The 20,480-nt window shown below is 44.9% G+C and overlaps 1 protein-coding gene across 1 annotated transcript in view; it reads left to right on the plus strand.

The window, feature by feature from the left end:
- The first annotated feature begins 2,580 nt into the window (after positions 1-2,580).
- Positions 2,581-20,480, plus strand: part of LKAAEAR1 (LKAAEAR motif containing 1) — a 95,360-nt gene continuing 77,460 nt past the window's right edge. The window contains exons 1-2 of the mRNA XM_069243227.1: positions 2,581-2,636; positions 15,904-16,252. Coding sequence (XP_069099328.1) covers positions 15,932-16,252 — 321 coding nt within the window. The 5' untranslated portion in view covers positions 2,581-2,636; positions 15,904-15,931. The remainder of the gene's footprint in view (positions 2,637-15,903; positions 16,253-20,480) is intronic.

Here is a 20,480-nt window from a genome sequence, read left to right on the forward strand (position 1 = left end):
TTTAGAAAGAGAGCATTTCTTTGCACTTAAATCATTCTGTGCCCTTCAATCCACATCTGGCTAGGTTTAGTTGACAGCTCCTTGTGCATTCACTCAGACACACCCCAAACACAGGGTACTCAGCCTCACTTGCATACATCTGCATTTTGAATGGGTCTTCCTGCGCTGGGAGGGTGGAGGGCCTGCCCTCACACAAAGGACTGCCACACCCCCTACTGGGACCCTGGCAGACAGGATTGAACTGAAAGGGGACCTGGTGCATCTTTTAGACACTATTTGAAGTCACCCCCACTTCAAAGGCACAATTTAGTATAAAACAAGGCCTCTGCCCTACCTCATCAGACACTTGCTGGAGAAGAAACCTGAACCAGAAACTACATCCTGCCAAGAAGAGCTGCCTAGCTGCTCAAAGGACTCACCTGTCTGCTTTCTCCAAAGGACTGCTGCCTTCCTGAGCTCTTGTCTGGCTGTAAAAGTGCTCTCCAAGGGCTTGGATAGAGCTTGCCTCCTGTTCCCTGAAGTCTCAGGACCAAAAAGACTTCTCTTTTTCATTTGGACTCTTCATGCGCCGAAAATTTAGACGCACAGCTTGTTCCGCGGTGAGAAAAACGCCGCACACCGACGCTGATCAACACGACGCCTTCGGGGCGACCGGAACTTCGACGCACGGCCTCGCAAGGACAACGCCGCCCGACTTCCACAGGAGAAATCGACGTGACGCCTGCCGTGAGAACGAAACTTCGACGCACAGCCCCGCGGAACGACGCGCAGCCGGAAAACAAGCAGGAGAATCTACGCACAGACCCCGGGACATCTGGTAATCCCCGCGACCACAGAAAGAGACTGTCCGCTCGCCGGAAAACGACGCCCGACTTCCCCGCATGAAAAATAACGACGCAAGTCTGTGTGTGCAGGGGAGAAATAGACGCACACACCATTTTTCCACGTAGCTCTTCTTCTGCGGCCCTTTGCGGAGATTTTCCACCAGAAACCAGGTACTTTGTGCTTGAAAGAGACTTTGTTTGCTTTTTAATGACTTAAGACACTTTATATCACTTTTCAGTGATATCTTTACAAATTCATATTGCATCTTTAATCATTTTGACCTGCAAATACCCAGATAAATATTATATATTTTTCTAAACACTGTGTGGTGTATTTTTGTGGTGCTATATTATGGTATTGTATGATTTATTGCACAAATTCTTTACACATTGCCTTCGAAGTTAAGCCTGACTGCTCGTGCCAAGCTACCAGAGGGTGGGCACAGGCTAATTTTGGATTGTGTGTGACTTACCCTGACTAGAGTGAGGGTTCTTGCTTGGACAGAGGGCAATCTGACTGCCAACCAAAAACCCCATTTCTAACAATGGCCTAATTAGCCACAGATGGAGCTCACAACTTGGCAGCTATATCTCAGTGTTGCACCTGTTGAAAATAGCGAGATTCACCACTGTTCACTCTGGTTCTACCTCAATCTACATTTCCCTATCTATCCACCAAAATTAGGTTGTGATGCCCTGCGTTTTAACTTGGTTGGGTCCTTCCGGGTCTCAGACCTGACAGTAATTAAGAGCAGACTTTGAAACAGGCTCCTATTGGACCATATATATGTCATTTATAGGGTAAATCACTTGATTTTTCAACATTACTACCTCAACAGTAAGTAATCCACATCAGTGAGGTAGCCCCTGCTTGCTTAATGTATTTCCCAAAAAGAATTTGCTTTTTCCCGGATGTTGTTTTCCTGTGTTTGTTTGTGCAGTGTATTACTCTGGTATTGTTCTTACTGTGAACTTGACCATCTGTAGATGTTTGTGAGTTGATTACATTCTTGCCAACATTTTAGTAGAGGAAAGTGGGAGATTAAAAAAAATATATCTCAGGAGAACATATTTATGCCATTGATTTCTATTGAAGCAGAGGAAATTTCAGGTGGGAGACAGGCAAATTAAAGCCATTTTTGGCTTCAAAATTGGGAGTCTCCCCCTGAATCGGGTCAATTGGTATGTATGTGAGTAGGTGTTTATAGCTGACTACGATTGAGAGCTCTGGAGTTTAGGCGTACTCTCACTTCCTGGCATAGGTGTCAATAATAATTGAGATTTATGTTGGATGTTAACCCGTGCCCGTTAATTAGTTATGCCAGGACTCTGGAAAGGGTTAATAATAGTTACTCTTCAGAGGCCGCCCTCAGTGGTGTTGCCAGTGTCATGGGTCCTAGTTCGAAGAAGGAAATGAGACCCCAAGTCCATGTCTGAACTGTGAAATACAACAATAATCAGGGTTCAACAGAGTTCCCTCACCTATCTCAGCCCCAGTGCCAAGGCACCTGCTGCACGAATGGAAGCTACTCCCCTGGCCACGCACCTTTTGGAGACTCGCTCCCCAATCCCCCATATTTCCATACCATTTAACGCACGTGTTGTCTCATAATGAAAGTGGTTTGTTCGGAACTCCCCCAACCAACTCGTACGTTCTGTTTAAAACACTTGACAAAAGGTAAAAAACGCGATGACGCACAATTGCGCGACGAACGTGGCTGCCGTTGCTAGGGACGCGGTAACCACGGTAACCAATGTATAACACAAGATGGAGTCTCAGCGCGGGAGGAGAGGCCGCGCGAGAAGCAAAGGGTAAGAAACATGACAGGCGGTCCAGGTGAGCCCGTGGTCTGGGATAAGACGCCCCTGAAATAACAAGAGTGAAGGGACAAAAGGCAGCGTAATAAAGGGAACTGGAGCAGACCCGCGAGTGAGATTACAAGTGACCCCTCAGGGGAAGACATCAGACTACCCGGTAAAAGACAAATAAAGCAATGAGAGAGGACAAAAACCCGTGAGGGAAGAAAGACGAGACACTGACAAAATGGATTGCACGAGGTCCCTGGAGAAGGGTAAACTGTCTTATAGAATACAAAAAAAGACCCCAGGGACAGAGCCGTCTCCAAATGGAGTATAGCTAAGTGGGGCCACGAAAGAGGTAACCAGACAGCTTTAGAAAGGGACAGGAGTCCCTGAGAAAACATACTGTAGAATAGAGATGGGAGGGGCACAGGGCAACCAATAGAGCAGGAAATAATTCGCTAAATGAGAGAAGGCAAGTGGCTCCTTCTTGGAAGAGCCAGCGGTTCTCTAATCGAATGGACAAGCGACTTGTGAGGTAAGGAGGTCCGAGGGAGAGGATAAAATTCCCGCGAGGTAAAGGACACGAAAATCCGGAGGGAGCCGGGCAGACAAAATAAATCTAGGTCCACGCTTGTTCAACGGTAACCGCAGTCTTCGGTATGTCAGCAACATTTTTTGTTGGAGGCGGATGTCATTGTGGGTCTTTTCTACTGTTTATTCCACAATTATTGAGTGGGAATCAAAGGGGCGAATGATCAATGGGTATTCTGCCGATAAATGTAGCTGCTAGATATGGTATGATGCCTGTCACAGATGTTACTGTAACACTTGGATTGTGTGCGCTGGCCGACATGTGGCAGTGTTGTACCTAAAAAAAGAGGCAGCGGGGCGTTCAGTAGCAGGCCCTATGGGGAACAAGCAGTTTAGAAACGCTTCAACACTCTGACATGCTACATGCTGCCTCGTACGTATTACTGTAGGCCACGCAGCTCTATTTGCCTATCGGTTAATATTAGGAAAGTAATAAATAGAGGATCAAAGAAATGCATTTGTATTTTGCAACCTGGGACGCTGGTAGTTGTTACCAGTTCTCACGCCTCTCTTGTTACCCAAAACTGAAACTCCTGTAAAGTGGCTGTTTCTGAAGTAGCAGAGCTTCTTATGTTATGTGTATTTGTAGAGCGCGCTAACACCTGTGAGGGTCTCGTGGCGCTCTATAGGTGTGAGAAGCTAGCCCTTGATGAGGACTTACTCGAAGAACCAAGACTTCAGCTTCGTGGGGAACTCAAGAAGAGAGGAGGTGGCGGTGATATTCCACGATTCAGGAGCGATGTAAGAGAAGATTCAACCTCCGGTTCTGTGTCTGTGAATGCGAAGGATGTATACTAGTAAGGGTCTGGAGGGGCCGAAAGTTGCTAAGTCGAAGCCTCAGAGTGTGCAAGAAAAGATTAAAGATATGCACATATGTTCGTTTGCATCTGGATTTCTCCCTGCTCTTATGCTTCTCCCTAGTTGTCTGACATGGGGTCCAATGCTGCTCAGTAATTGTACTCAGTCACTTGTTTTAGTCCTTCTCATTAGAACAGAGAATAGTACGCTTACCAAACCATGTTTAGCAAGACAAACACGACTCAGGGACAACTTCATTGGTAATCCAGGTAGAATGTAGATTGGTTTTACTCAAATCACAAAAGGCATTTTTAAACGTGCTCAATATACAGAGTAAGGTTAAAATATATCATGACATATACTATTGCATGTTCCTGTTTACGCCCCCTTGGGGCAGAAACCAAGAACCCGCAAATATATGTAGAGTAAAGAATTATTCGATACTGATTAAGACATCATGATGAAGATGAAATACATATATTCAAAACTAGCTACTAGGGGACTGCTTAATTCACGGTCCCTGCCCACGGCACCACTGAGCAAATTGGCCATAACCCATGAAAACATAAAACCGTGGACAACCCAGGGATATGGCTAGAAAGCCTGGACGGTCAGCAGGTGATTCTTCTTTCTAACAGTTTCCATACCCACCTGACACTCTCATGAAGAGACCAGAAATACTTGTCTCTGGTTGCCATATATATAATTAGTTGCCATTCTTTCCACCTACGCCTGAACAAGTTTTAACAATTAGGGGGTCAGGGTGGGCGAGTTTTCATTGGCCTGGTGCACTAGCATTCTTGGGGGATCCTGATAGAAAGAGGATGTTCCCAGGGAGACATATGTCTGTATAGCGACTACCTGTCCCTGTTGATGACCACATCGGGTTCATGTAGCGCTTGCTGAGCACAACAGGAAAAGGTTCTCAAGGAAATCTGGAGGACTTAGTGGATACAGAGGAAGCCTCCAGGCCATCCAAGTGCCAACTCCCTTCAACTAACTAATATCTTACTTCTGCTATTTGCGGGGTGCTTTTGTCATAGGACGCTCACTCATGTAATTTAGTTGTCCTAATCAAACCAATCATATGGTTGGGATGAAAAATAAGATACAGGAACACATTTGTTGATATTCCAAGTAGGACATAGCTTGAATTTACCTAGCAAATCACACAATGCATTTTTAAACTTGTTCAATACACAGAGTATCATTAAAAAAATACCATGACGCATAGTCCTGCGTTGAGAATTCACATGTGTTCCTTTTTATGTCCCCTCTCAGTGGGCAGTAACCAGATGCCACCAAATATATATCAAAGAACTATACAGTACTGAATATGACATCATGATAAAGATGAATTGCATATTTACAAAACCAGCAACCTACTTAACAGACTGTACTGGCCGGGGCACCGGTGAACAAACTCGTCACACCCCAGGTCATCCCTCTTCTACACCCAGGTCGTCATTCTTTCTAACCAACCAAATACCGACCTGAAACATAAAACTGTGGGCAACCCTGAAGTAGGGCAAAAAGCCTGGACCACTGACAGGCCAGCCCTCCCTCTAACTAGCCCCATAGTCACCTGAAACACTTATACAGAGTTAAGATTCTTGGCTTTCATGCACATTCTAGTGACAGAATAAATAACTTCACAGAGAAATGCTCTCTACAGCATCCTCTCGCTGTAGGCCATAGGAAACTGTGAGTGCTAGTTTGGGTGCCTCAGTTCTGAACAATGCTACTACAAAGCACCACCAGTGAGCTGCAATACCTGTTGACATAATTACCAGCCTTCCTAGACACTCCTCTGACCGACCATAGTTGGTGGATATGGTACAAAATGAAAACAAACTGGGCCAAACCTACACCTTGATGTCTAGTCAGTGGGTATTTATGTGTTACCACAGACTGCTTCTTAGCTGAGACATTTGTTGCCGATTAACAGATCAATCAATCAATCAAAGAGATTTATAAAGCGCGCTACTCACCGCGAGGGTCTCAAGGCACGGGGGGTGGGGACGGGGGGGGCAAGGGGCTGTGAGGATCACTGTCGAAAAGCCAGGTTTTGAGGCCCTTCCTGAGAAGATGAGCCTATGAAATAAACCATCCACTAGTGATGTCAACCTTATTTGGCTTTTGACTTGATAGAAATGTCACACCTGCATGCTGCCTGAATTCTTCCAGGCGAGAACCTGTACTTAGATGACCTATGAAGGCACAAGAGCCTTATTAGCCTCCTTCCGGATTGAAGCTACTGAGGACATGCATTATTATTAGGACTCCTGGTTTTATAGTATTTATTTTTCCAACATTTCTGACTGTATTTATCTATGTTTACTTTTTCTCATTGTTTTTCATATTTATCCATTTTTATTTTGTTCACTGTATAAGTGAAGCTGCAATTGGTATTTTTCCACATTAGCTGATCAATGCATACTTGCATTTGAATATCCAAAAGGTTTCAGCAGTATACCATGCAAAAGCGTTATCTGAAAACACTCACATTGTAGAAGAGCATAAATAACTGTAGATCTTCACTTAATTAAGCAATCTATTATCTTTTTTCATCTTCCCTCCCTTCAATCTGTACACCGGAGACCAGGCACTCATGAATGACAGTAGGAAAATTAATCCAAAGAAAGCATATTTTATGTTTTTTACTGTATTTAAAAATAAATTCAGACAGGAGAATAAATGGTTTTCTGTCTATATTTATCTGTAAAAATCAGTAAAAACGGAAAACTGGGAGCCCTAATTATTATATGGTGTATATATTTCACTGCCTGACCAAGTACCCATCTAGGCTCCACCCTCTTAGCAACTTAAAAAAAGACAACTTTGACATCGTCCTTCTGAACCTGGTGCTGCCAGTCCCTGCCTTGTCAGTTCACCAACTGTAGGAGATGCTGCCTTTATTGTTGGATCTCAGTGGTACCAACTGTGTCATATCCTGCACTATTCGTTGAGGGCCCCAATATTTCATATCAGTAACAGTTACAAAGCACATAAGCAGAGGAGCAATCGCTTACTACCTAGGTTGGCCTGCCACCAGAAAATGTCTGTTTTTGCTATATTAGCTCCATCCGCTCACGCTTTGCACGGTGGTTTGCACCCTAAAATGGCATACCATTACATGACAGAAGCGGCCTAACCCAGCTGAAACTGTGAAACTGACTACCTTGATTTTGACAATTCCTAAACAGATGTGTGAGTACGCACGCCTAACTGGAAGAGTATGTTCTCACAATTGTTGAAACCAATTTAACTGTGCCCAACCACCTCCCAGCAGGACTAAACGCTAATGCCACTCTGCATTGTTCCGACCTCTGGGTATCTGACCAGTGTATTCCTGCGCAGCAAGCGTTCAACCCACCAAGCCACTCGCCACCTCACAATAGCCCAGCTCCTCCCTGCTTCCTTCATTTTACAAGTTGTACCCGAGAGCATATGTAGTGGAACACTGAGCAGAATAACTGCCAGTAATATGACTATTCCCTGGACACTTTCTTTAGAAATCAAACTTCCTTTATGCATAACTTGAAGTGCCACTGATGTACATCTGCTTCGCGTGGCCCATTTAAAAATTGACACCTCTAGACACAGCCAATTCGAGAGAAGGTGATGTAGGTAATGTCTCACCAGGTTGGCCCTCCACGCATGATGTGTGAAGCCTTAATTTGGGCTGTTTTGCAGGTTAAAGCTCACTGGACCAAGGGCCTTTCCCACTAATCATTGCACAACTGCTGTTTCTGAATTAGGCTGCAAAACGTGCCTTTGTACATGACTTTCTGAACTACAACATGCAAAGTGGGCTGAAGGTACTGCGAGTAACACAGCCGCTGTTAACTCTTTCCCTGCCATTTCTCCCCCAGGCTTAAGCAATCCAAAGAGAATAGCTTAATCTTCCAATGACTTCTGCCCCCAAGCAACTTTGTGCATCCTTCGAAGAGAGATGCTATGATGCTCTTGTGCCATTCATGGCAAATATACTGCATTCTCTCCTTACTTTAAGGGCCTTTCAGTCCCCGTCCTTGAATTATTGGCTTCTTTTGCTCCAGATCCTAAGTCATTGACTTGAGACATTGACAATCATGTATTGGATCAGCCTACAGCAGTATATTAGTATCGCCATTCCTTTCTTTTCAGCTTCCAACTGAGTGCATGATGGAATGATTTTACCTCAGAAATGAGATGCGAGCAGTCCGTCAACACTCGTGAGCCAACACTAACAAACGTACCTGCAGAAAAATACGCATGCTTCAGAAAATAATGCAACTGTTTTTCTGTAGCAACCTATTTTCACATGCTTTGGTCTGTGTTCGCCTTCCTGTATACAACCAAGAATTGGCAAAGCCAATACGTTTGATGCAGGGTGGCATGTGCTTGGTTGATCTACACGTCATATAAATATAATGCCTATTAGTTTTGCCAGTGCTTGTTAATATCTGTCATGGATGCTGTGACATCTTCTCTTTGCCCTTTTGAGCTACTGTTATATACTAAGACTCCAGTCCTCAAACCACACTGCAATCTTTTTATTCAAGGCAAGTAAACAGAGCTCAATAGGCACCATCTTTCGTGTTCACAAAGGCCAGGAATTGGTTGATCACTCTATGACCAGCTCTGAGAACTATAATTAACAAGTTACTTCTGGTTCTGAATACCTGTGCTGACAAATAAGTCATACTCTGGGCGCTATAAAATGTGTCCGGTTCATTCTGGTTTCAATTCAGATGTTTCAGTAGCCAGTGGCCGTGCTTATCCAAATGGTTGTCCCTCTTCTATCGTTCCACCACAGAACAGCATCTGATTCAGCTTATGAAGATGTGCTGTGAATTATGTCAATGGGTATGTTCCTATGTTAGGTGAATACATCAAATTCAATAAGCTGTGGCTGAATGTTCTTGGTGTTCGATGGAGTATTTACAATGATACTGATGGAGATCATCAAACGCATATCTCATATTAAATTGGCCAAATCAATGGCATTGCAGTAAGGGTACATAGCAGCAATATTAGATATGCTGGTACAACAGACTACAGTGCTACTAAATAGTGCATCTAGAGGAATGAGGCAGACCATCACTCAGTGGCGGCCCCTCCATGAGAGCAGAGAGCGTCGCCTTGCTAAGAAAAATGCCCCAGAATGGAAAAATAAAATGGTAATAAACATTCTTTATTACCGTTTTGTTTTTCAGAACCTCCTTCCTGAACCTTGCTGCAGAATGGCAGCAGGGTGCTGTGCACTTGTTCAAAGTACGCATGTCACTTTGGCCGGCTGTCTTGCAACAGCCAGCCTGCCATGCACACTTTAAATTTCTCTAACCCAGTAGACAGCTGGTTTAGAGAAAACACAGGCCTGTGGTGCTCTTGTGAGCACTGAGAGGCGACCCTCCCACTAATCCTCACCCTTCTTTCATGCTGGCTACCAGCATGAAAGAAGGGCCAGGATTGGCTAGTGCAGCTTCCTGGGTCCCGTCCCACGTTGGACCCAGGAGAGATGTTGAGAGGTGGACGTCCATCCTAAGGTAAGTGCCGTTTTTTTAAATTGTATTATTATTGTCCCCCTTCCTCACCCCCCACTGTAAATGAGAGCCAGCTGCCGCTGCCATCACTCATAATATGAACAACGTTTGTTGGGAGCTTGGTAGGGTGCTTACCATTTATTAGTACATTATTTATAATTTTATGCTGCCTTACAGTACTATTAACTTTATCGATTCAATATTCACCCATATAATATGGCGCCTGTGGTATTGCTTCCGATGACTGCCTGTCCCCTTTTTTTGATCTCTTCTAACTTAAATGGCCACCAGGAGCCCCACCACACTTTCCAACCGTTGGCATTCAAAACATAATTGTTTATTGTAACACCTCTGGTCCACAGCTTCATTCTTAAATTCCTTGTTGTTAATCTTCTGTTTTCACAACATACTTAATATCTGTCCCAGGCCTTTGCCCTCTAACTGAGTTCTTACAGTTATGTACGAAGTCTTTCACAAAGACGCCATGAATCTTTTCTACATGAGCCCACGGTTATTTGCCAATTCCTCTCGTACTTTTAATATTTATGTTTATTAATAATGTATTTATCCAGTTAGTCCTTCACTTTCAAGGCAGCATACGTTAGTGATAATAGTTACCAATTTCATAGTTATTTGTCTCTGTTTCGACACAACTGTGGTTGGGATGAGGGCATGCATGGGACAACTTTCTTGAATATGTTAATTAGAATTGCGCCATGAACCTTTCCACGTATGTCAAAGGTTACTTCTTAATTCCTGTTACTTTCAATATTTATGTTCACAATTAACAACCACTTCCAGGTAACCTTCTTTCTTTCCAAGCAGTTTATAGTACTTATCATAATTACCATTTTTAAAGTTGTTTATTTCCACAACAATGTGAATCTGGACGTCGGAAGATTCAACACCCGGATCACTAACTGCACTGTTATTGTCACCCCCATCAAGATCAAGACTCAGAAGATCCACAAAGCAAGCTGCTGGTACAGAAGGACCTTAGGACAGCCGAGCACCACTGCAAGAACCTCGAGAGAAAGTGGCGCACCAACAAAGACCCAACAGACAGAACTGAATACAAATCAGATCTCAGTCTATACCACCGCCAACAATGCGAGACAAAAAAAGCCCTGACCATGCATCAAAGCTAACCCCAACAACAGCAATGATCTCTTCTGCATAGTCAAGGGTTTCACCAAACCCATAACAGCGACAAGCAACATCTCTCCTTCTAAAGCCTATGCAAGAGCCTAGCAGATTTCTTCCATGACAAATTCACCAAAATCTACACAAACTTCAACCCCAACTCAAGCCTGAAGACTTTTTCAACAGCCATACCTCCAGACACACAACCATCCCAAGGCTAATCACCTGGAATCATCTCACCACTCAGGCAACCATCACCATCATGAAATCCATCCACTCAGGACCCCCGTTTGAACCATGCCCCCACTACATCTTCATCCTAGGAGCATCCAGGATCGGCCTCAAACTTTCCACCCTACTCAACACCTCCCTGGATTCTTCCACCTTCCCAGAAGACTGGAAGCATGCAGAACTCAAAAACCCTGCTGAAGAAACCTTCAAATAACATTAACTCAGCAACTACAAACTCATCTCCCTGTTCCCTTTCCCAGCCAAAGTCATAAAAAAGCCGTCAACCAACAATTCACCATTGACCTGGAACATAATCACCTCCTGGACATCTCTGAATCTTGATTCCCCAGCAACTACATCACAGAGACAGCCCTGATCACGGCCACAGATGACATCCAGGCCCTCCTCGACAAAGGTGAGACAGCCACCCTTATCCTTTGAGATCTGTCAGCAGCCTTCAACACCAACCCCCCACCACATGCTCATGGCCAGACTTCACAACATAGGAATCCAAGGAGCTGCTCTCAGATGGATTGCCTCCTTCCTCACAGACACAACACAACAAGTCTACCTTCCAACCTTCACCTCTACACTCAAACCAATCATCTGCGGAGTCCTTCAAGGCTCATCACTCAGTCCCACCCTCTTCAACATCTATATGTCCCCCCCCATTGCCAACATAGTCCGATGCCACAGACTCAACATCATATCCTACGTTGACGACACGCAACTCATCCTGTTCTTCCTTGAAAACTCCACTGCCATCAGAACCAACCTCCACCAGTGCATTGCCAGCATCGCCAAGTGAATGAGGAATAACTGCCTCAGACAAGACTGAAGTGTTGATCTTTGGCAGCTACAACTCCCCCTAGGATGCCTCCTGATGGCCCACAGAACTGGGGCTCAATCCAGCCCCAGCTGAGCACGCCAGGAATCTTGGGATCTAATTGGACAGCAAACTCACCAGGAGGTCCCAAGTCAATGCAGTGTCACCACCATGCATCTTCATCCTGCATGTTATGTAAAAGTTTCAATTGGCTACCCCAAATCATGCAACACACCATCATTCAAGCCCTTATCACCAGTTGTCTGAACTACGGAAACACCCTTAAAGTATCAAGGCCCGCTTAGTTCAAATAATACAAACAATCCAGAATGCAGCAGCAAAACACATCCTAAATCTCCCTCGTCTCACCCCCAACCTAGAAAAAACTCCATGCGCTCTTGGTTCAGAAGAAATGCCAGTTCAAGCTCCTCATTCACGTGTTCAAGGAATTTGCTTGACCCTGAACCCACCTACATTGACCACCACCACCCGAGATTCCACAAACCCTCCAGACACCTCCACTCCACCTCCTTGCACTAGCCTATACCCGCCACATACAACACAGCAGAGTAGGATGACCCAACCTCACAGCCAGCACATATCAGAGGCACCATATAATTTGAGCTCATAGCAGCACCCAAAAGATCATCAAGTAATGAAAATCAGCGCTTTTCTTTTTGGTGGTACTGTAAGTACATGGCCAGGTGGCTACACCTCAGGCCAGAGTGAGACGTGTGCTACTGTAATCATTACTCCTTATATTCATAAGATTTATTATTTTGACAGTTAAAGTTCAGGGTATTGCTATGCTGACCACAGGACACTGATTACATCTTCTGTTCTTTACTCCTAGAACAGATCGAGTGGGTGGAATTGTCTCTGTGAAATCGCACGACTGAGTTTCACTTCCTGCCCGCTGCGCTGCAGGAACCAGTGTTTTGGCACACTGCATTACAATCCTGGGTTATGCATATGTGGTCTCAGAATGTAATTCACAGGGTGATACAGAACCCACATGAAAGTAGTCTGGTTCAAGAACAAAGACTTTTAAAATGCCCAATGTAATACTATTTATTTATTGAGAGCCCACTGTATTTTGAGTATCAGCATGGCGCGAAGAACACTGCCCAACTGTAATGCTTAAGTGAAGTTCTGCTGTTCACTGGGCAGAAGGCCCAGTTGACGTCTTTAACTCTAACCAACGCACGCCACTTCCTCTTTATTTCAGTAACTTCCTGCTCAACTTCCTCCACGAAGGGTTGGAAAAAACATAAAATGTGGAACCTAAGTAGTGGTTGTCCTTTGCAGTAAAATACAGAGTTGTATTTTAAATTAATTCAACAGGGAAACGTGTTTTACATTGTTTATTTTAAGGAGCTGGGTGATCAAGGCGCTTGCTTTTTGCAAGGGTCACAGAACTCCTACCCCATCAGTGTTTCTAGCATGCCCAACTGTCCTCAATGCAGTGGAGGATGTCTCGTACTGATGGTGACAAACTGAAAGGTGCTGGGTTGTGCAGCAGGATCCAGATGTACACACTGGAGAGGAGGTGGTTAGGTCCTCTAGGTAGCTCCCTTGTTTCTCTCACCCAAAACACAATTACTATGTTCATGAGCACTTCCACCATTCCGAACATCCGGACTACCTTGGGAATCTGTGGTATAAAAGAAAAATTAATGACATTTTCTCCCCGAGTGGATGGGAAGGACATTGTCATGGTTCATCAGTTCCAGATACAGGGTTGCAAAGTTTTTGAATTTTTTGTTTTTTTCAGCAACAAAAGAGCTCGGAGTCTGGTCCTCTAACCAAATGAAGATAAAAATCGGTTACATCTGTGTACAGTTAACATTATTATTTTTCCCGGAGTCCTCTGCTGGGAGTCTTCCCTCTTATATTCTTGGGATCAGTTTATTTTTTTATTTTTAACTGTCAGGCATGGGAAAGTGCAAACAAATGTAAATATATACAATATATAACAAACATTTGCAAAGCAATACGTCTCACATTTTCTTGAGTTAGAGCAAGAGACATTGTAAATTCAGAACTGGACTTTTCTTGCCACATAAATTGGTCAACGCTGTCTCATAATTTCACCTATTCCTGCCATGTTTTGGTGGTCACTGGCGGCTACTGACAACAGGAATCACAAGTGCTTGAGGAGGGACGAGAAGATAATTGCACTACCTCAAGTTGTGAAAAAGTCTAAATAGGAAAATAGGGTGTGAAAAGTATTTTGAGCACACTCATCTACACAAACGCACCCACAAGCACAACTACACACATCACAACAGCAAGCGGCACACACCACATGCTCCCGAGTTCTGCACGCAGCAACACAACACAACACAAATTACACAACAACATCCACACCATATGCAAGTGGCACACATACCGATACAACCACATCACCTACTACACCTCCCTCCACCTCAACCAGCCAATCGCATTGCACACTTATATACATGTGCCGACTCACATATACAACTCATGCACATCATGACAGGTACATGTCCCTCATGATGTGCACACATCGGCACAGCTGACAAGTGTGAATGTACCGTCACTATGGTGCCAGCATTCATTTGGCAATGAATACTGATGCCATAATGACAGCTGTGTTTGTATTCGATATGTGTTGTGTTCCCACCCGTGTTTGTCCCACCGGTGTCCCCAACATGTGCATGTCACAGTAATTTAAGAAAATTACTGTGGCATGTACATGGCTGCAGTGGTCCCGTGCCCATATAAAATAACCCCCCAATCTACACAGCCAATGTGGGTTACCTACCTTCATGTCCAGCGACAGAGGGGTCATGTTTTCTCCGGGGTCCTGTGGCAGCAGCAATGGAGGATCCTGTTCAGTCATGCTCAGCTACAAACGAATGTTGAATGGGGAGAAAAGATGAGTGTTCACCCCTTTTTCTGCCCCCAATCTGCCAAATCAGAAGTGGAGATCAGACCGCCACTTTTTGCTTGGTGGTATGGCACATCCAAATCTGCTCGCAGTAAATGTGGCTGAAGTCCCGCCATCAGCCACTCTTTCCTATGGTGCCGTGGCAGTGGAAAGGATTCGTTGACAGAGTCGTTGGGACTCAGGCGGGTTAAAGTCTATGGGACCGCCAACATCTAAATACGGCGGGCGGACCGTCTTAGTGGTGGGCGGCTTTTCAGTCAGAAAACCAACGGGGCCGTTACCTTCAACATCTAAATCAGACCCTTAGAGTTTCCAGTTTTTATACAATATGCAACTGGCCCAGTGGACTTAAAGGGCCCATCTAGGTGCTACTTTTCTAATGCATTAAACTAGGTTCCTTCATGACAGAGCACTCTTCTTTGCAATGCACTAAAGCAGTGAATTTAGTACTGGAGATAGGAAGGACACAATCGTTTTTTTCTGGACGCATACTCTTCAGTTAGATGTGAGCTGAATGCTTATTTGGGTGCACAACATGCTAACATGTTGTACTCGCAAATAAAGATGCGAGGAACACTGCTTTGTCTCCGTAAATTTACAAGGACATTCAAATGGTCTCACATTGGTTGACGCAAGGGACATCTGTGTTGTAAGAGGAATAAGGTGTAGTTCAGAAATCGGGAACTAATAGGCTGCAATATTTAGTCTCCATTACACTATGTTTGTTTTATGTGGCAATAGTCATTTTGTTTGAATGCAGACGTACCTGGCCCTTTCTTTTCTCATTCACTCTGACCCAAATATAGAGTCAGTATTGGGGTAATAGAATAATTATAACTACCTAGTGGCGGTTGCCCTTGGGTAGCTAGAGAGATATAAAGTTGATAAGATATAAAAATGTGGTGTAAAAGATCTCAACCTTATACGATTTAAAATGTGTCCTATTAACTCCTTTCCTCACATATTCTAACATTCATACAGGACATCAGTCTTCCATTTATTCAATCATTCTAACCTTTATATCCTTCCACATCCATATTCCTAACACTTGCCTATATTTTTTAGCTCACTCCTCTTCATGCTCTTGAAAGAGTCCGCATTTATGACACCCAACTTTACGAGCTTCTGCATTAAGTGTATATCATTTTGAACAAGTATTGGCCATTATAATGGTTTTCGTTTTCACCAATGTTATATACATTATTTAGGTATTTCCAAAATATATATTTCTCTTTTGTTTCATAGCTAGAATTTTTCATACTGGAAGAGAACAATGGCGGGAAAAAGCATGGGTAGCTTCAAAGAAAACCCTGCTGCAAAGTTCTCCAAATCTTCTACCGAGGTGGATCTGAAGAAGATGACTCCGATGCAGCGGGCACGCTATCTGGCCTATGAGAAGCCCAGTAAAGAAGTGGAGATGTCTGTGCTCAGCACCCGCAATCGGCTGAAGGAGGAGGCCAGGGCTTTAGAAGCAGCACCAAGGTTGCGTCAGGATGCAGAGCAAATCAGACAGGCCAAAGTGGTGGGACAACTAAAGGCGGCAGAGGCCAGGAATCGTGTCCGGGTGCTGAGACTTCGCTACCAGAGCTTGAAAGTCAGTACTGAAAAAGCTTTTTCTGTCTTTCCTGTTATCATATGATGTGTAGAGGCCTCTAACCCTCTCTCTGCCTTACGTGATGACACAGAGACCCATTCTCTCTATCACCTTCCTTGATTCTATGTACCCCCTCATCCGCTTCTGCTGATACCATGTGATGCACAAAGGCTCACTTCTTTCTATCTTCTGGCTATCTCCTTTCTGTTTGTGGTTTATTGATGCTCCCCCTACTTTCTGCCCGTTTTACAATGTGATATACTGATGCTTTCATTATTCCCTATAATTTTTACAATGTGGTGAAAAATGCTCCCTGCTCTCTATCAGCATTATCAAGTGATAGAGCCCCGCCTAAACTTTCTGTTTGTTTACTATCATGTGGTAGCAAAAAGGCTCTCACTCATATGATGAGGCTTCAGGTTGGAAGCATAGCTGGACTGATCTGAATGAGGCAGTTGTGAGCTGGTATGGTATGTGACTTTTGGTATGTCAGAGGAAAGAGTGAGATTATGGTGGTTATGAGGTGCCTTAAAGGGCACTAGCAGGCTGAACGGCCTACTGATCTTGCCTTTCATGGCTTTAAAGCAGAGATGTATGTGGGCTTGGTGTAGGTTGCGTTTTTCCTGGCCCATTCTATCTGAATGCAATATGATGTGTGGGCCATTGACACGGCATTGCAGTCATAGGGTTAAGTCTGGAGATTTGATGTAATGGATACACACTAACATTTTGCTCAGAAGAATCCGATAAGAGAGAGAAGCCCAGATTAGGCACCCTGAAAAGTGGCCAATGTCCATAGCTTGTGCAATTAGGCTCATAAGGGAAGAAAAGACAAAAATTAATTGGTGTATGGCTCCAAGATATCAGCCACTTGCTACTCACCGGGCAAGACCGCATACCTGACACATGCCATGTGGGCCTCATGGCCATGGCTAACTTTTTGTACTAATTTGTTTCACCCCTACCTCCACTATCACTTCTCTAGTTTCTCTTATTCATGCCAAATCACATCCTTTCCCATCTCCTTCTAGGGTCCTCCAGTGGTAAGTGGAGGAAGACCCAAGGGGGTAGAAATGGATGGAGAAGGAATAGAAGAGGGCCCAAGAGGCAGAATGGAAGAGAATTGAGTTCTCTCTGACTTATAGAAAGAAAAGTAAAATGCATTAAGGACTGATGACTACTAAGTCTAGCCTTCCGATGTACTTTTAAAGTCCAGTGCGGAAAAAAAATACGGAAAGGAAGTAAGATCTTAGAATAGTTTGCAAAAAAGTGATAGTTGAATGCAGTGAACTAACAAGATCACCAAGTGAAGATGTATGGAGAGGGCAGAAGGATTTGAAAAAGGATATAGGGAACCAAAGAAATGATTCAGACAGCATGTGCACACACCCTCACCACCAGCACACACAGGCTGGTACCAGGAGTGGAAGGTCTCATCTTCAACATCCACACCATCTGATACAAGCAGCATGAGCACACAGCTTTGCCACTTGTAGGCATAGTCTAGTAAAGGCAGCAGGAGTTTACGGATTCAGGCTCATCATTCACACAATGTGCAATAGACAGCAGCCAAGTACGTTCTTCAAGGGGTCTTCATTTACAGTCAGAAGCATTGAAATGTCCCATCTGTGCACAGGACCCCCCGAGCACATTTTATATAAATTATATACGAGCACACACACAATCTAATTTTCAGTTTTGAAAAGCCAGTTTTAAAAACATCCTGGGCAAAGCTTTTGACTGCCTAATGTGAGCTATATTTGCCAAAGTCCATTAATCATCTTGAAAAACATAAGCCAATTGTAAACACGGCGAGGGTCACTGATTAAACGCGAAGACCGAAAACGATGTGAACAGGAGTGCAATCTATCCAAGTGGGCTGCAGTGTGGAAACGCTTGGAAGTTGGCACTGTTCTTTTGAGGAAAGGCACCGCCTGAGTATCCATCATGCCCTCTCAGTGGCAGCTGAGCCAGGTTGTTGTATTTTTAACTGCTGGTGATGGGATCCTGGAGCACTGACCTGGCTTCTATATTTTTTTTTTTTGCTTGGGAAATCCTTTTGAACTTTATGAACACAGTTTCACTCTGCATCTTTAGGTACTGAAAGTGTTATTTTTATGTGTGCACTGACAAAAAGCTTTTGGTCTCCCATTTCTCTTTGTAAAATGCCCTTCATAGGCACAAAAATGTGCAGACAGACCCCTCCCCCCCCCATAGCCTTTGTATTGTTTGCTTTCCGGATTCTCATCGAACCGAGTATAGTGTCCTTATTACATAATGTAGGAAGTTGGCTCTGTATGTGCTATTTCAAAGTAAGGAATAGCATGCACAGAGTCCAAGGGTTCCCCTTAGAGGTAAAATAGTGGTAAAAAGAGATAATACTAATGCTCTATTTTGTGGTAGTGTGGTCGAGCAGTAGGCTTATCCAAGGAGTAGTGTTAAGCATTTGTTGTACATACACATAGACAATAAATGAGGTACACCCACTCAGAGACAAATCCAGCCAATAGGTTTTGTATAGAAAAATATATTTTCTTAGTTTATTTTAAGAACCACAGGTTCCAATTTTACATGTAATATCTTGTTTGAAAGGTATTGCAGGTAAGTACATTAGGAACTTTGAATCATTTCAATTGCATGTATACTTTTCAAGTTATTCACAAATAGCTATTTTAAAAGTGGACACAGTGCAATTTTCACAGTTCCTGGGGGAGGTAAGTTTTTGTTAGTTTTACCAGGTAAGTACGACACTTACAGGGTTCAGTTCTTGGTCCAAGGTAGCCCACCGTTGGGGGTTCAGAGCAACCCCAAAGTTACCACACCAGCAGCTCAGGGCCGGTCAGGTGCAGAGTTCAAAGTGGTGCCCAAAACGCATAGGCTCTAATGGAGAGAAGGGGGTGCCCCGGTTCCAGTCTGCCAGCAGGTAAGTACCTGCGTCTTCGGAGGGCAGACCAGGGGGGTTTTGTAGGGCACCGGGGGGGACACAAGCCCACACAGAAATTTCACCCTCAGCGGCGCGGGGGCGGCCGGGTGCAGTGTTAGAACAAGCGTCGGGTTCGCAATGGAAGTCAATGAGAGATCAAGGGATCTCTTCAGCGCTGCAGGCAGGCAAGGGGGGGCTTCCTCGGGGAAACCTCCACTTGGGCAAGGGAGAGGGACTCCTGGGGGTCACTTCTGCAGTGAAAGTCCGGTCCTTCAGGTCCTGGGGCTGCGGGTGCAGGGTCTTTTCCAGGCGTCGGGACTTAGGTTTCAGAGAGTCGCGGTCAGGGGAAGCCTCGGGATTCCCTCTGCAGGCGGCGCTGTGGGGGCTCAGGGGGGACAGGTTTTGGTACTCACAGTCGTAGAGTAGTCCGGGGGTCCTCCCTGAGGTGTTGGTTCTCCACCAGCCGAGTCGGGGTCACCGGGTGCAGTGTTGCAAGTCTCACGCTTCTTGCGGGGAGATTGCAGGGTTCTTTAAAGCTGCTCCTTTGGATAAAGTTGCAGTCTTTTTGGAGCAGGTCCGCTGTCCTCAGGAGTTTCTTGTCGTCGTCGAAGCAGGGCAGTCCTCAGAGGATTCAGAGGTCGCTGGTCCCTTTGGAAGGCGTCGCTGGAGCAGAGTTCTTTGGAAGGCAGGAGACAGGCCGGTGAGTTTCTGGAGCCAAGGCAGTTGTTGTCTTCTGGTCTTCCTCTGCAGGGGTTTTCAGCTAGGCAGTCCTTCTTCTTGTTGTAGGAATCTAATTTCTAGGTTCAGGGAGAGCCCTTAAATACTAAATTTAAGGGTGTGTTTAGGTCTGGGGGGTTAGTAGCCAATGGCTACTAGCCCTGAGGGTGGGTACACCCTCTTTGTGCCCCCTCCCAAGGGGAGGGGGTCACATCCCTAATCCTATTGGGGGAATCCTCCATCTGCAAGATGGAGGATTTCTAAAAGTTAGTCACCTCAGCTCAGGACACCTTAGGGGCTGTCCTGACTGGCCAGTGACTCCTCCTTGTTATTCTCATTATTTTCTCCGGCCTTGCCGCCAAAAGTGGGGGCCGGGGCCGGAGGGGGCGGGCAACTCCACTAGCTGGAGTGTCCTGCGGTGCTGTGACAAAGGGGTGAGCCTTTGAGGCTCACCGCCAGGTGTTACAGCTCCTGCCTGGGGGAGGTGTTAGCATCTCCACCCAGTGCAGGCTTTGTTACTGGCCTCAGAGTGACAAAGGCACTCTCCCCATGGGGCCAGCAACATGTCTCTAGTGTGGCAGGCTGCTG

This window comes from Pleurodeles waltl, chromosome 7 (genome assembly GCF_031143425.1).
Source record: "Pleurodeles waltl isolate 20211129_DDA chromosome 7, aPleWal1.hap1.20221129, whole genome shotgun sequence".
Lineage (NCBI taxonomy): Eukaryota > Metazoa > Chordata > Amphibia > Caudata > Salamandridae > Pleurodeles > Pleurodeles waltl.